Source organism: Nicotiana tabacum, chromosome 1, assembly GCF_000715075.1.
Source record: "Nicotiana tabacum cultivar K326 chromosome 1, ASM71507v2, whole genome shotgun sequence".
Lineage (NCBI taxonomy): Eukaryota > Viridiplantae > Streptophyta > Magnoliopsida > Solanales > Solanaceae > Nicotiana > Nicotiana tabacum.
Genome location: NC_134080.1, coordinates 218,908,214 through 218,925,120, shown reverse-complemented (window position 1 = coordinate 218,925,120; position 16,907 = coordinate 218,908,214). Strand labels below are relative to the sequence as shown.

Genomic DNA, 16,907 nt, shown 5'->3' with positions numbered 1-16,907 from the left:
GATCGGGTAATGTAAAAAACAAATAAAATATTCGATCCGTTCATATCTAATATGGATAGAAAACGAGTTAACACGTGAATAATTATTTTTCTTATCTATTTTGCCACCACTGCTCCAAATAAATAAATAAAAAGTTTAGTTAAATTTTAGAAAGAGTAAAAAAAATTATTGAGAAAGTGGGATGGTTTCCCGGAAGTCAGTTAACAGAATAGCTCCACAAAGCTTAAAGGAAGAAGAGGTTCTTCTCTTTTACGTCCATTGTCCTTATTCTTCTTCATTTTCATTCTTGGACGTGTACAAAACAAAGGATCATCTTTTTTCAAGCTTCTCAAATGTACATGTAAATTGAATTCTTAGTCTTTTATTATACCTTTACATGTTTTTTCATAACGGCAGAGACGGATCCAGAATATAAACATTAAAGGGTATAATTAAGGTCGAGCCAGTAGCGGAGCCAAGAATTCTAACATGGGGGTTCAAGAATATACGTAAATGTCACATCTGAGATTTGAACCTATATGCTTCTATTTCGAGCGATTCAAACATTTTAATTTTTTTTTTTACCTATTTATGCAACATAACTTTTCGACGATTCATTGCATGTGGCTCTGCCACTCACTCGAGTTATATATATGCATGTAGAAAATTTTAAAAAAAAAATTTAAAAATGTGTGTATATGTGAAAAGGTGAAACCATTGCATTTATGTATATTTAATCAAATTAGCATGTCACAGTCAATCAAGAGAGTTATTTTTTTTTTAATAATACAAAAAGTTATTTGTGTTGCTGCACAGATTTTTTTTTTTTCCTGGCATTATTATATTAGATTCTGTTTTTTGTGCTCCTTTTGAGTATTTAAGATATTTGCAAATCTAAATATTGTGAATGCTTAGGATAATATTATTGGCCTATGATTTGGTCTCTCTAGTTATTATTATTGTTTTTCATCTATTTTCTGGTTCTTATACAGCTGTTATTATTTCTATGGTTTCTATTAATGATACTGATATAGTCTCTTTTCGTCTTCTTGAGCCGATGGTCAGTCGGAAACAGACTCTCTACTCCCTCGGGGTAGGGGTAAGGTCTGCGTACACAGTACCCTCCCCAGACTCCACTTGTGGGATTTTACTGGTTTGTTGTTGTTGTTATTGATTTGGTCTCTTTGATCCCAAAATGCAGTCCTGATGTAACATTCTTGGCCTTATTCTTCTAAAAAGATTCATTTGGATGTTTACTTCTGTTTGTTTCCCTTATCAAAAAAAGATTTGTTTGTATTGAACATTAGCATGTTTACAATAGTAGTAGCCTTGTATTGTCTTTCTACCAACTTTTAGCTCAACATAGTCTAATGATTATTTCAGAATTTTCTTCACCATTTTAGTTTAAATAATGCTAAATGCTGACCTTTGATTTGTTGGCTTTTGATTCAACAGAATATTCAAAGAGTATAAGTTAGGGGATCAAGTTGAAGAAGGCCATTCTTGATAACCAATAACTACAGGCTCGAGGGGCCTTTTGGTTTTCGATTGCCTAGTCGATGAGAGTTAAGTTTGATTGGAGGCGGATATTCCACTTCCAACGTTGAGATCACGGAGGCGGATATTCCACTTATTGTCAATCGTTCCTTCAGGGATATACTGAAGGAGCCGAGTGGTCAAAAGCAGCACAGACTGTAAATCTGTTGAAGTTTTTCTAGGTAGATTTTATGTTAAGATTTTGGAGAAGAGAAAAGAGACGTTCGTTAGAGTACATGATAACGTTTAGCAATGAGGTCCTTGAATGTGGAGAAAAGATGGATATTTCCTTTGGTTATAAGCTCACTCGTGTCGATTTTCCTTCTTGCTACCTCTTTTGACATAGGCCTTATTTCTTCATTGCATACAATCAATTCAGTTTTCTCAATTTTCCCATCTCATGTTGTAACAAATCAAACTAGCTTGTATTTAGCTGAAGCAAAACTTAAGCAAGTTCCACGTCCTCCTCCTCCTGCTCCTGCACCGCGTTTTGCTTACTTGATATCCGGATCAAAGGGTGATTTAGATCAACTTTGGCGAACACTGAAGTCACTGTATCATCCGCGGAATTATTATGTTATTCACTTGGACCTAAAATCATCGGTAGAAGATAGACTAGAGCTTGCTGCTAGAGTTGCAAATGAACCTGTTTTTGTTAAGGTTGGGAATGTACACATGATTAAAAAAGCAAATATGGTGACTTATCGCGGTCCAACTATGGTCTCTAACACTCTTCATGCCGCGTCTATTCTCCTGAAGAAATATAAGCATTGGGATTGGTTTATTAACCTGAGCGCGTCTGATTATCCTCTACTAACTCAAGATGGTTAGTTCTCTTGTTGTTTAGCTAATATTTTTGTTCCATTTTCTGCTTCTTTACTTGAAGATGTTATTTGATTTATTCATTTGCTTTACAGATCTTCTTTACACATTTTCTGAAGTAAAACGCGACTTAAATTTCATTGAGCATACAAGCCGGCTGAGATGGAAAGAGTATGTTATCTTTTTTTCTGAGTTTCTCATTTTGTGCTTTGGCTGTTTCCGCAGTTCGTTCTGTAGTTTTTATGTCATTCTATTTATCCTTCTGCAGGTCACAGAGGGCAATGCCGCTTATTATAGACCCCGGGCTATATCAGAATACTAAATCTGATATATTTTGGGTCTCGCCAAGGCGAACTCTTCCCACTGCCTTTAAACTCTTTACCGGTTAGAAATCATAACTAAATCTGCATATTTGCGTTGCCGTTTGATCAATTGACCATATATTTTGCATCAGTGCAGCTCAATCTGCAAAATGTATTTCAATGCTGAAGTTTCCTGTCAAAATTGTTGAATCCAAAACTTTTATGTTTTTTTTTTCCCTTAGAGTTGAAAGTTGGTCATGGTTATACTTGATACCATGTACTCCACTATTTTGTTTGTTAAAACATCATGTTAAGCAAATTTACCAATCTTATGGAGATAAGGAAATGAATTTGCCATGTTCTGACCTTATGATGTGGTATATCTAGGAATTGTTGTGTTGCTCAGACTCTCCGAAAATGTCGCGGGGTGCATGTCAGATACTCCAAAAGTAGTGTATTTTTGGAGGATCAGACACGATGCAGCAACATTTAGGAGTATAGCTCATCTGCAGTATCCGCCAGGACTATAGTTGTCCTCTATTCCTTCTAGCTATTATAAATAATAAGAACTACGTACGCCTCAATCCAGAGCAAGTTGGGTCAGCAATATATGCTTATTATTGCTAGCTATGTTGCCCGGACTCTCCTAAAATGTCGTCTAGTGCATGTCGTATCCTCCAAAAGTAGTGCATTTTTGGAGGATCCGACACGGGTACGACATCATTTTGCACAGTCCGCACAATATTATCTAGGAGTATAGCGCATCTGCACTATCTGCCAGGACCATAATTGTCATCTTTTCCTTGCGATTATAAACAATACTGTAACAATTATGCCTCAATCCCCAGCAAGTTGGGATCGGCTATATGAATCTTCACTGACCATGTTAAAATTTTGATACAGGCTCGGCTTGGACGGTCCTGTCACATGCATTTGTGGAGTACTGCATATGGGGTTGGGACAATCTTCCTCGGACTCTACTTATGTACTACTCGAATTTTGTATCCTCTCCTGAAGGCTATTTCCAGACAGTTATATGCAATGCCCCTGAATTTTCTTCAACTGTTATAAACCATGACTTACACTATATTTCTTGGGATATCCCTCCTAAACAACATCCACACATTCTTTCCCTAAATGACATTGGAAAAATGATAGCAAGTGATGCTGCATTTGCGCGCAAGTTCAACAAAAATGATCCTGTTTTAGACAGGATTGATCAAGAATTTCTACATCGCGGTAATGGTAGTTTCACACCAGGAGGTTGGTGTGCTGGAAATCCACCTTGTTCGGACGTTGGAAATCCGACTAAGCTTAGACCAGGCCCCGGGGCGCAAAGGCTTCGACGTCTTATTGATAAACTAGTGTCATCTGCTGCTCAAAACCAGTGTAAGTAAGTAGATTTTTGTTGTACTTTTTCTGCTTCTTGATTGAAAGAGTATTTATAGAGTTCATTAAAAGATCCAGTCAATAAAAATATTGACATTGTACTAAAAATTTTGTAATTTTGGTGGTGTTGTTTTTGGAACTACACTAGTCTAAAGAAACTGGTTCATCCTTGATGTTTGGCCTCATATCTATTGTAACCGCGCAGCCCACTCACGGCTTTAAAATGCGTCATTAGAGTCTACGGCATGTCTACTTATATATCCATTATCTCTCCCGTGTTTTGTCGATGTGGGATTCGCCTAGGGTATCACATAAACCCCCTTTAGGGACTCAGCGTCCTCGCAGAGGTTTGCCCCATCATCTTTCAAGGTTGCACGCGGAGTGGCTCAGATACCATATGTAACAGCCCAACTCACTAGTGAATGGGCATTGGCCCGCACGACATTAAAATGCGTCACTAGAGACTAAGGCATGTTTGTTTCGGGCCTTGGCAAGCATTTTCCCGTATTTTGTCTATGTCACATCTATGGCTTCTTCATTATAAGTTACAGTACTGCAGTTAGTTGAAATTTGTACCACAAAATGCCTCAAATGCTATTACTCTGTAAATTTGCTTACTTTCTACACTTGTTTTTGGATATTGGTTATTTGGAAGAAAAAAAATTAAATTCAGATATTCTCATGTACTTCGCGACATGCCCACAATAAAAGGTTACGATGTTATCAATTAAGTCATGAAAGAATTACAAGGAAATACGTAAAAATAGCACCGTATAGCCAGTTTTCGGATTGGTCATTCAAAAATAGCCAGCGTTTCCGAAGTCAATGAAAAATAGTCACTATTTTGCTGCAACAGAGACCGATCCAGCATAATATACTGGAGTTCGGTGCACCTGTGTATGAACTCCAGCATATTATGCTGGACCGGTATACTTTGCTGACTCCAGTATAATATACTGGAAACTGGAACACCGGTGCTCTAAACTCCAATATATTATACTGGACTTATACTTGCTGGAACTTCAGTATATTATGCTGGATTTCTAGTGTACTTATGCTAGAACTTCATCATATTATGCTAGTATAATATGCTGGAGTTCAAGCATACTTATGTTGGAACTCCAGTATAATATACTGGCGTATTTTTCGGGTTTTGAACAATGTTTTCGCTCAAATTTATCTTTACATGAAAAGTGGTTAAATTTCGTTTACTTTTGAAACTGGCTATTTTTGAACGACCAGTTGTAAATCTGGCTATTTTTGAATTTCTCTAAAAAATTCACATGACTTCACACCATAACAAAAAATGGCACATGTTTTTAAGTTTTACCCCACCTAACCCATATTGTACCCATTTTGAAAACACTAGCTCTTGCAAATTCAAAATTTGTGTTCTTACAATCATTGCTTATAAAAGCTATGGAGTTAAATCTGTATTCTTACAATCATTGCTTTCACTCTCTCTTCTTCTCACATCTTTTACATATGCTTCAAGGGGCCGTCCGCCATTACTGCTGCTCCCCCTATGTCACATGGTTGCAATGTAAAAAAAATAAAGAGTAGAAGTCCACCATTGAAGGCCATTCAAAGTTTTGCTTTAGAAAATAGAATTTTTTGAGTTTGTTAATTGTTTGGATTGGGTGTTGTTCCAATTGATTGAAACTATCAAAAGGAGTTCAAAGTTTAAATTTGAAGTGATTTGGAGTAGATTTGAGTTAAATTTCAGAAAAGACGCAATGAAGAAGACGAAGTCAGTTTTTTGTATAATTTTGTATAATCTTGTATAATAGTGTATATGAGTGTATAAATACATCTTATACATTATTATACACTTCTATACACCTTTATACAAACGTTTGTAGACGAACTTCTTCCACAATTTTCAGTTGCAATTCTTGTTCAAAACCAGTCCAAATCTCCATTAAATGACTTCAAATTTTATATACAACCTCCTTATATTATTTCTAATAAGTCTAAATAACACCCACTCTAAATTTCTCACAAAATCAAATTCGAAATTTAAACCCACATATTTAAGCTTGTTAAAAATCTAATTTTCATCACCCAAATGGATTTGATTTGTTGAACTAATATTTGAATCACAGTTATTGATTCGAAAATTAACTTAAAAGCTTGTGCAATCTTTTTTAAAAATTAAATAGTAATTTTGAGAACCTATTAGAGTTGGATGTTGAATCTTAGCCTATTATTTTTGGGCTATTGGTTGTGAATTGAAATATGAGCTATAACATTGAAAAGTGGGGAGCCCAATTGTTCTTATGTGAAATTTTCCCTTAAGTCATTCAAGATAACTTCACAAGGTAAGATTTACAATGTTATCAATTAAGTCATTCAAGATAACTTCACAAGGTATGATTTGCGTACACACTATTCTCCGTTGACCCTACTTGTAGATTATGCTAGGAGATTACACTAGCCTTACCCTGTATTTATACAAGAGGTTATTTTCATGGCTCGAACCCGTGACCTCCTAATTACGTGGCAGCAACTTTATCAATTACGCCAAGGCTGCCCTTCAATGTACATATATATGATACAAATTCATTTATGCCCACGCTAGAAGCATTTTTAACCAACCATACTTACATATATTCATTTATCCCCACATTAGAAACATTGCTAACCAACCATTCCTAACATGTACAATACATTCATTCATTTGGGTCACTGGGGCTTTTGAGGGGTTTTGTAAATGAAAAATAGTTACATATTCAAAAGTAAAAATAGCACGGTATAGTTAATTTTCGGACTGGTCATTCAAAAATAGCCAGCGTTTATCAAGTCAATGAAAAATAGCCACTATTTTGCTGCAACAGAGACCGGTTCAGCATAAGATACTGGAGTCCAGTGCACCTGTATATGAACTCTAGCATATTATGCTAGACCGGTATACTTTGTTGGCTCCAGTATAATATATTGGAGACTGAAGCACCGGTGCTCCAAACTCCAGTATATTATGCTGGACTGATATACTTGCTGGAACTCTAGTATATTATGCTGAAGTTCCAACATACTTATGCTGGAACTCCATCATATTATGTTGGAGTTCCAACATACTTATCCTCGAACTCCAGTATAATATGTTAGAGTTCCAGCATAAGTATACTTGAACTCCAGCATAATATAATGGCGCATTTTTCGGGTTTTGAACAGTGTTTGCTCAAATTTATCTTTACATGAAAAATGGCTAAATTTTGATTACTTTTGAATTGGGTTATTTTTGAACGACCAGTTGTAAATCTGGCTATTTTTGAATTTCACCCTATTCAAAAGTCATTAAAAATAGTTAGTTTTTGGAATACATGGCATTGTCATAGATTTCGTATTAAAAAAATGGAAAACTCCATCATAATATATTGGACGAAAATCCAGGACACTGTCATGGAGTTTCACATTTTTTTAAATTTCGAAAAAATCATGATAATCTTTAATTTTTCATATGTTTAAGTTTGAAATTCATGAAACTATCATGGTGTTTCGGCATCAAAAGTAACTACTTTAGTGCATGCATTAGCTTAGCTAAAGACAAAATTATTCGTCAAAATTTATGCTTGATTAAAATATGTTATTATATTAATGCAACTATGAAATAATCCAAAAAAGTGAGAAATAAAATTGTATCCCTAATGAATAAATAAATACCTAGCATATTTTCTTTTTTATAAATAAATATTTAGTTCTATACTACAATATAGGTAGACAAATCAAATAATTTTTAAAACTTTTTTCATGTAAAAACATTCCTCAACATATATTTCTTTCAAAAAGATAAAATGATGGACTGGTTATGAAGGTATTATTGTAAACAAATAATTCTTTTAGAAATTGTGCAATGCTTTAATACATCAAACCAAACAATAAATAAGAAATATGTCAGCATAACTAATGTAAGCGTAACTAATATCAGCATTATTAATACACCTTATTCAGCATTATTCTTATACACTTTATTAAACGACCCCTTTTTACATTAGGATTTAAGTTACATATACACAATAATTTCACTATCAACAAAACTCTTACCATATTTATCAGTTGATGCTTATCGAGAAATATACTTAAAGTAATTAATAGTGTAAATTCTTTTACACCATAATGCATCAAACTTGGGTAGGGACATCCGATATAAAAAATATTTAAAAAAAAGTTAGATTGGAAGGGGCCCAACAATTTCGAGATATCTATAACATGATTGCATTTCAAAATTTTTAGTAAGAAAAAGGAAATAAAATAAAGAAAACAATCATATCCAAAACAATGACGATTGTTCTTAAAGATCATGTAAGCCCATGACTTCATTATTTCTTGCCATAATCTATATCTAAGGTATATAAGGCTACAAACAGAAGCGGACTCAGGATTTGGGCGTCGCAAGGCACTATGATATTCAATATAAATTTATTACTGCTAATAACGATTGGTACGGGGGCCTGAGAAGTAGGTCCCTTGTTTTTGGCAGGAAGAGTTCCAGCCTTTGTTGCCCCTCGGTAGAGTTAGTCTACTTAGCGAACTGGCAGGACGCGGAGATCTATTGATCAATATGAATCTCGAGAGTGGATGGTTGATCTATTTTTTAGGACATTTGCAAGTATATATAGAGTTTTGCCGAAATTTCCGCGTGCCGGTAACCCCTCAACTCATGATGTGCGTCCGCCTCTGACTACAAAATAGTTTCGGCATCACAAAAAAGGTGCAGTCTGATGCACAAAGTATTTCGCATCCACGCATGATACAAGAAAGTGTCGCACCTAAGGACTGTAATTCAGACAGCCTACCATAATACAAACATTAATAATTGCTTTCATCGCTCAAACATGTAACCTATAGGTCACCAAAATTTCCTTTCAGTTTCGGCGGCATGAAGAAACCAAATTAAAGAATAGAAAATAGCAAAAATCTTAGGTAATTTCTTCTTGTCTATTTAAAATTTGGTATGTGAAGTTATTCCATACTTGTTTTACTTGGAATAACAATTATCTAATGAAATAATTAAGATATGTGTAAACCGGCTCTGCACCATCATGAAAAATAAAAAAGTATAACAACCACAATAATTCACAAGTGGAGTCTGGGGAGGATAGCGTGTATACAAAACTTATCCCAATCTATGAGTGAAAATAGCACGGGCTAGCCAATTTTTAGATTGGTAATTAAAAATAGCTAGTATTTGTAAAATCATTGAAAAATAGCTACTATTATGCTGGAACTTCAACACGCGGAAAGTTCCAGCATAATATATTGAAGATTGGTGCATCTGCATATGAACTTTCAGCATATTATGCTGGAACTTCAACACACGGAAAGTTCCAGCATAATATACGGGAGATTGGAGTACATGTGTATGAACTTTCAGCATATTATGTTGGAACTCCAGTATATTATGCTTGAATATTTTTCGGATTTTGAACAGTATTTTCGCTTAGATTTATCTTTATATGAAAAGTAACTATATTTTAATTACTTCTGAAACTATGATTATTTTTTAATTACTATTTATAAATTTGATTATTTTTTAATTTCACCCTACCTGTAAAGGTATAATGTTTCCGAAAGATCATCGGCATAAGGGGAAAACGTCTAATTTAGATAAAAGATTTTAACTTTATTGGTTTTTTCTTAAATAGAAAATTGGGCCCCTAAACTGCTGAGATATTTTCCATATACCCCTTTATCAAAAGCCAAAAGAAAAATCTCTCCTCCATATTCTTTCCATCACTTTCCAGCTGGTTGAGGATTTTGGTTTTTGGATCCAAAACCCTCTCTCTCTCTCTCTCTAAATCTTGAAATAGTCCATCTGTCTGTCCATGCCATCAACCAGATCAGTCACAGAAATTATCTTTAAAATCCTAAAGCTGACATCTGTGAAGCTGTAAGTGGACCAAACTCCTATTGTTCATATCCCAGGGTAACACCTCTATTCAGGTATAATACTACACGTTAATGATTTGAAGGCAGAGTTTTTTGAGGAAATTCTTTTTCTTTGAACATTTGGTCTTGTTTTTACACTATTTTGTTATATGGGGTTCTTGATAATAGGTGACTTGTTCATGTATTTTAGTGAATCTTTAAGTTTTTTCCCTAAAAATTGAATCTTTGATAAGCTGGAAAAAAGATATTTTTGGGTGTTTTAAAGAATCAATAGGTTCATCTGTATTTTTCTTTTGTTTCCCACCGGTGTCCGGTACCTGCATTAGAGCCCGATTATATCTGGATTCACGCCGCCTGGCCCCAAAAGAGCAGTTCCATACACTGCACCACATCCTTGGTCCGAATTTTCTTGAAATATGTATTCTCCAGGCATAAATGTTGAAGTTTTGTTGAGCTAAAAAAAGAGATAATTTTTAGTGTTTCAAGTATGTTTGGATGTTCTTATGCCTAAAAATTGAATCTTTGTGAGCTGAAATTTTTTTAGAAATTGTTGGTTTTTTCAAATGATCAATAGGGTCATCTGTAATTTTTCCTCTTATGTATTATGCAAGTATAAAAATTGAACCTTTGGTGAGCCAAAAAGGAGATATTTTAGCTCTTTCAAGTAGTTCTTGAAGAAGTTTATGAGGGTTGGATGATGTTTTAAGCCTAAAAATTTAATTTTGGGAGCTTAAAAAAGGAGATAATTATGGGTGTGTCGAAATAATCAATAGGGTTCATTTGTATTTTTTTCCTCTTTATGTATTTTCCAGGCATAAAAAAAGGAGATAATTTTTTAGTGTTTAAGTCAATCTTGAATATGTTTACAAGGGTTTGGTGATGTTTTTATGCTTAAAAATTGAAGCTTTGTGACCTAAAAAAAAAAGATAATTTTGGGTGTTTCAAATTAATCAATAGGGTCATTTGTATTATTTTTTTTCTCTTATGTATTCTTAACACATAAAATTGAAGCTTTGCGCAGCTGAATAAAGATAGAAATTTGGGTGTTTCATGTAATTCTTGAAGTTGTTTAGAGGTTTGGTGATGTGTTTTTGCCTAAAGATTGAAGCTTTGTAGGTTTCATTTGTAATTTTTTTTCCTCTTTGTTTTCTCCAGGAAAAAAAAATTGAAGCTTTGTTGAGCTAAATAAGGAGATAATTTTCAGGTTCGAGCTCTGCGCTATGTAAACTAAGTCTGGTATTTAAGTGAGGAAGAGTAGAGAATCGGGCTCATTATCCTCTGAGTTTCGAAGGTTACAATTGTTCCTAAAGGTTGACACTACGCGAATTTCTCATTCCTTAAAAAATAAGGAGAGAATTTTTCAGGTTCGAGCCCTGCACGATGCAATCTAAGTCTAGTATTTAAGTGAAGAAGGGTAGAGAAACGGCCCCATTATCCCCGAGTTTTGACGGTTACAATTGTTTCTAAGGGTTAGCTCCACACGGATTTCTCGGTCATAAAAAAATAAGGAGATAATTTTCAGGTTCGAGCTCTGCGCCATGCAAACTAAGTTTGATATTTAAGTGAAGAAGGGTAAAAAGGTAGGCTCATTATCTCCGAGTTTCGAAGGTTACAATTGTTCTTAAGGGTTGGCTCGAGACAAATTTCTCGGTCATTAAAAAATAAGGAGATAATTTTGGGTGATTTAAGTGATCAAATGGGGTCATCTGGATTTTTCCTCTTGTGTATTCTTCATTCTATGGTGGCATTAACTTCTGGAGGATTAATGATGTTTTACAGCAATGAGGTATTTATATTTAGCCATGGCAGAGAACGTGCTAGTAAACTTCTGGGGTCAACACCACATGATCAATTAATAATCCAAATATCTGATTCATTTTCTGGACTGCTTTTATTTGCAATTGGATTTTTCTTGTTCATGGTTGCATTTATAAAGGATAGAGAGTTTCATGGATTCTTTGCTAAAGGATGTGTTCTTCTTCACATTGCTATGGCTATTTGGAGAATTTACTTTGAGAGGAAACTTGAAGAGGATCTTGGTCGTGATTGGTTGAGACTTGTTGTTGCTGACATTGCTTTAGGTCTTTCTTGGGTTTTCTTTCTCGTGTATTCTTGGAGAGAGAAGTATGATTAGTCTTGGTAAAGGGGCGTGCCCATTATCCATCTTGTTTTGAACAGGATGCTACTATGTTCATTATCCATCGAGTTTCGAACGGTGCACTACTTTGTTCATTATCCGTCGAGTTTTGGACGGTGCGTTACTAACCTTCAGGGATTTGTCGGTTATTAAGAAAAGTTTGATTAGTCTTTGTAGAGGGTGTGCTTGTTTTCCACCTGAGTTTCGAGCGGTGCACTACTTGTTCATTAGCCATCGAGTTTTGGACGATGTGTTGCTTACCTTCAGGGATTTCTCGGTTATTAGAAAAAGTTTGATTAGTGTTGGTAGAGGGCATGTCCGTTATCCTCCGAGTTTCAAATGGTGTGCCACTGTGTCCATTACTCATCTGTGTTTCGAATGGTGCACAACTGTGTCCATTATCCGAAACTCAGTGCACTACTATGTCCATTATCCATCGAGTTTTGGACGGTACGCTGCTGACCTTCAGAGATTTCTCGGATATTAAAAAAAGTTTGATTAGTCTTTGTTTGCGTTTTTACATTTTTATTCACAAGACAACAACATCAGTTCTTGTTCAAATATCAATCAACTGCTTCTCAATTCCGAACTAGTTGGATTGCTTGGGGCATCATATGGATATGATTGTGTGACAAGAAGCTACTTTGCAAGTTAAAATTTTGAAACACAAAAAAGATTGTGTTTCTCTGCTTCAATCTTGTACAGTACTTTCTTCTTTCCTTTTTTTTTTTTTTTGTTCTTTTTGTGTGGATAAAGTTTGTATAGTACCTCCTTTTCTCCCTTAATTATCTTTGATGTAAGTTTTTGTTGATAGAAATGAGAAGTGTTTGTGATCTCCTTATGTTGGCTTCTATTGAAATTTTTACCTTTTCATTTTCCAAGACTCTTTCAGCACAAGATATAAACTTGAAAGGTAGAACAATTATGGATTGAATTCTTGTATAGGCAACCCGGTGCATTAAGCTCCCGTTATATGCAGGGTGGCGAAAGGGCCGGACTACAAGGATCTATTGTATACAATCTTACCTTGAATTTTTGCAAGAGACTGTTTTCATGGCTCGAAGCCGATGCATTAAGCTTCTGTTATGTGCGGGGTCTGGGAAAGGGCTGGACCACAAGGGCCTATTGTATACGGTCTTACCTTACATTTCTGCAGGAGGTTGTTTTCATGGCTCGAAGCCGGTGCATCAAGTTCCTGTTATGCACGGGGTTCGGAAAAGGGACGAACCATAAAGGTCTATTACATACAACCTTAGCTTGAATTTCTACAAGAGATTGTTTTCATGGCTCGAACCCGTAATTTTTTGGTCACACGACAACAATTTTAGGTTACGCCAAGGCTCCTTTAAATTGAATTCTTGTATAGCATTATATTATTTCTGATTTTCCTGCAGTCCCCTGTTAACTTATCCAGAGTCAATAGAAACCATTTTTAGTTGCCTCTTATCTTGAAGAAGTGTTTTATTTTTATTTTATGTGATTGTACATCTGTCAACAAGATTGATGTAATTAGCCTACTTTATGAATATTCAATGAAAGTGGCTTTGATTAATATAGAGCCTATGACTCAGGAATCTTTAGTAGGGTCCCAAATTAGTTCAACTCAGTGTGTCAATTGGTCCACTTAATAGATGGTCATATACTTTTGATCGAATTTCAATAAGTCTTTCTTACGTCTATATGTAAAAGTTATTTTTTATAATAACATTTCGCTATAAAGGTTAAATTTTTTTAGGAACTAATCTTTCAAGTGTTATCAATCTATATTAACTACAATATATGGAACAATAAATTTTCTGTAACAGAAAGCAGAAATAGGAAAAATAGTAATAAAGTAGAATTTGAAAATATACTTCGGAATAAAATCGAGCACATTGAATGCACAGTGTGTCCTTAAAAAAATTATTCCCCTCAAGTACCCGAGGTATTGGAATATTATTCTCTCAGGATAGAATGATTTAACTCACCAGAGTATTGGTACCAAAAATTCTAGTGAACTGCGAATCACTTAATGGTTGTAAATCACATTGGAATTTATTTGTGTAGAAGAAGAAGAAGAAGAAGAAGAAGAAGAAGAAGAAGAAGAAGAAGAAGAAGAAGAAGAAGAAGTTCAGAAAATTTCGTAAGGAAAGATTTTGGGATCAACGCATATTTATAGCCATTTTCTAACATTGTTTCTGAAAAGTTTGCAATCTTTCAAAAACAGTCATGGCTGTTAGAACAGGCGGGAACGTTCAAATATTCCGAGAAAAGAATTTAAAATAATTCGGGAAAAAGAAACGGATCGGGTTGTGTTGTGCGTGTTGACTTTTCGATAATTAATTAAATAACTGAAAGAAATTTTATCCAAAAAGATTAATCAATCAATCTTTGACCGAATTCAAATCCAAAGCCAAGCGAACAACGCCATGAGGCTTACTTCTTTCCAACTCATTTAACACCAAGGAAGTGTTTTCTCAATGTAATCAGATTCCCTTTTCTCCCAAACCCCATATGTTGGGATCAAATTAGGTCTTTTGTTGTTGTTGTTGTAATCAGATTCCCTTTTTTTTCCGGTACCAATGAGGGACAATTACTTTTTCTAAAGTATAAAGGATTCAATTTCCCTTCACCATTTTTTCGTCCATTTCCCATTCACCAACCTTCAATCCCAACATCAAATTATATTATAATATATATTTTTTATAATAGCATTTCACTATAAAAATTCAAAAAATTTGGAAGAAACGAGACGGTTATAAAGAGGTTTGATTGTATTTAAAACTTCAACGTTAAGTTTATTGATGAAACCTCGTCCTTCAATCTCATCCATAATATTTTCTATTAGATCTTTCTAAATTTGAATTAATGCCATATATATCATGTTTTAGCACGTTGATTGCAAATAGTATAGTAACTGTTGATATGCAGAGTCTATATCGAAAAGAACAAATGAAATAATAGTACATGTCTCAGTTTTTAGATTCTTATTGATATTTTCTCACAAATGCCAAGCTTACGGTTAGGGGCGGTCCGACGAATTTTGTGGCCTAAAACCAAACTTTATGAAGGGCCTAAGCATTTATTTTTTTTAAAATATTTATTTATTTGAGTCAATTTTTTTAGTGTTTCTTAGATACAAAGCTATTAATAATTTTCTTATAATCAATAACTCCTAATAAATCTTTCTTAATTGACAATATAGCTAATTCATTTAACATTTCTTGAGACATTGTTGACCTTAGGTAGATTTTATCAATTTTAATTTTGAAAACTTCTTTCTGCTGATGCAACGGTAACATGAGTTATTAGCATTATTCCATAAGCAATATAGACATTGGAAAAGAAATCAAATCTTTTTATTTGACCGAGTGTATCAATTAAACTGTTATCTTCTAATTGTACTATTTTTCTTAATACTTTTAATTACGAGAATAAATCTAAACTATCAATATGGAATTGATTATTACGCTTTAAAGAACATTCAAGATTAAGACAATATGTTTTCAAATTTTCATCATCTAGTGATCGTAATATTTACCGTTAAATAGAAAATTAAAAATATCTTCATGTGCTTCAAATTGTTTAAATCTATTTTGAAGTGAAAAAAATAGCTTTGTCTACTATCTATAAAGTAATCAACTCCAAAGGATTCTTCGAAAGATTTTGAGATTTTATTATCAACATTCTCATCAAATTGTTATTTCCTATATATCACACGTTTCTTACGAAATTCGAGTTCAATATTCATTTCAAGTACAATTTTCTTGGCAGAAATCATAGCAGTTGCAAATCCTTCTTCTCTGTACTTGTTAATGAAAGAAATCAATTTTTTTCACTTCACAAAACCTTTTTTTAAACTTACACATAGCCTATTAAGAGTAACAAAAAATGGAACCCCCGCAAATGTGGGGCCTAAAGCAGTTGCTTTACTTGCTTTATAGAAGGATCGCCCCTGCTTACAGTGTTTTTTCCTGCCTCCCCCCCCCCTCCCTCCACCCAAAAAAAAATTAAGACAAAAATCTAATATTTCATCCGTTTCATGTTAAATGATATATTTTCTTTATTGACAGTCAAACTGATATTGAACTAATCCAATTTAACTTTAAAATTTGGTTAAATTGACTCTCAATAAATGAACATGTAAATTGAAACAAATGAAAATAATAGGTTAATTATTTACTGAGTTTTGAATCATATATTGCTGGTCCTCGAATTTCTCAGCCGACGAACATAAAAATAATTTGATTTTGACTGATAAAGAAGATGAAGGGGTGAATTTCTGACGTGGAAATTTTCATTCATGTTATATTAATGACGGCAGAATTATAGAAAGGGACAAAGTAACTTAAAATTTCTAATTTGACAAAGTGTGCAGGTTTGACATAATAAATTTTGAATATATCAATCGTCTTTGCAGATTAAATTTATCTGCAATTTATATATTAGGCAATATATTTATTTTTGCTCAATTTACATGATATAATTTTTTGATAAAGTGGTTCAATTATGAGTTAGGTATATGTCACAAGTTGAACCCTATCACATAAAAAAAACTTATATTTAATGGACAAAAATAGAAGAATCGACCCATTAGCCACCAAGTCTTCAACCGTGGGCCACATATAAAATTTCCCAATTATCAAAAAGAAAAAAATTAAAGAAGATAAAGTTATTCCAATCTATTCTTCTACAGAGTGTGTAGGTCAATGGATCTTCAAAAATCGACTAAACCAATCGAATTATGTCGTACCGAATTGATTATTAGGTTTTTTTAAATAAAATTGTAGATTTTTATATAAATTTATAACCGTACCTAATAATCGGGTATATTTTTTTATTTTATAAAAATAAACTATAAAAATTCTGAACCA

The 16,907-nt window shown here is 33.9% G+C and overlaps 1 protein-coding gene and 1 long non-coding RNA gene across 2 annotated transcripts; both read left to right on the top strand.

Moving 5' to 3' along the window:
- The first annotated feature begins 223 nt into the window (after positions 1 to 223).
- LOC107797739 (beta-glucuronosyltransferase GlcAT14A-like) lies at positions 224 to 4,201 on the top strand. The gene is made up of 5 exons (XM_016620662.2): positions 224 to 488; positions 1,435 to 2,341; positions 2,433 to 2,508; positions 2,606 to 2,721; positions 3,543 to 4,201. Exons 2-5 carry the CDS (start codon positions 1,768 to 1,770, stop codon positions 4,034 to 4,036), a joined length of 1,260 nt encoding a protein of 419 aa, XP_016476148.1. The 5' UTR covers positions 224 to 488; positions 1,435 to 1,767; the 3' UTR covers positions 4,037 to 4,201.
- A 5,496-nt stretch (positions 4,202 to 9,697) lies between these two features.
- On the top strand, positions 9,698 to 12,893 carry LOC107797743 (uncharacterized). Its single transcript, XR_012711665.1, has 2 exons — positions 9,698 to 9,971; positions 11,073 to 12,893. It is a non-coding gene; the product is annotated as an uncharacterized LOC107797743 (long non-coding RNA).
- Positions 12,894 to 16,907: the final 4,014 nt, after the last annotated feature.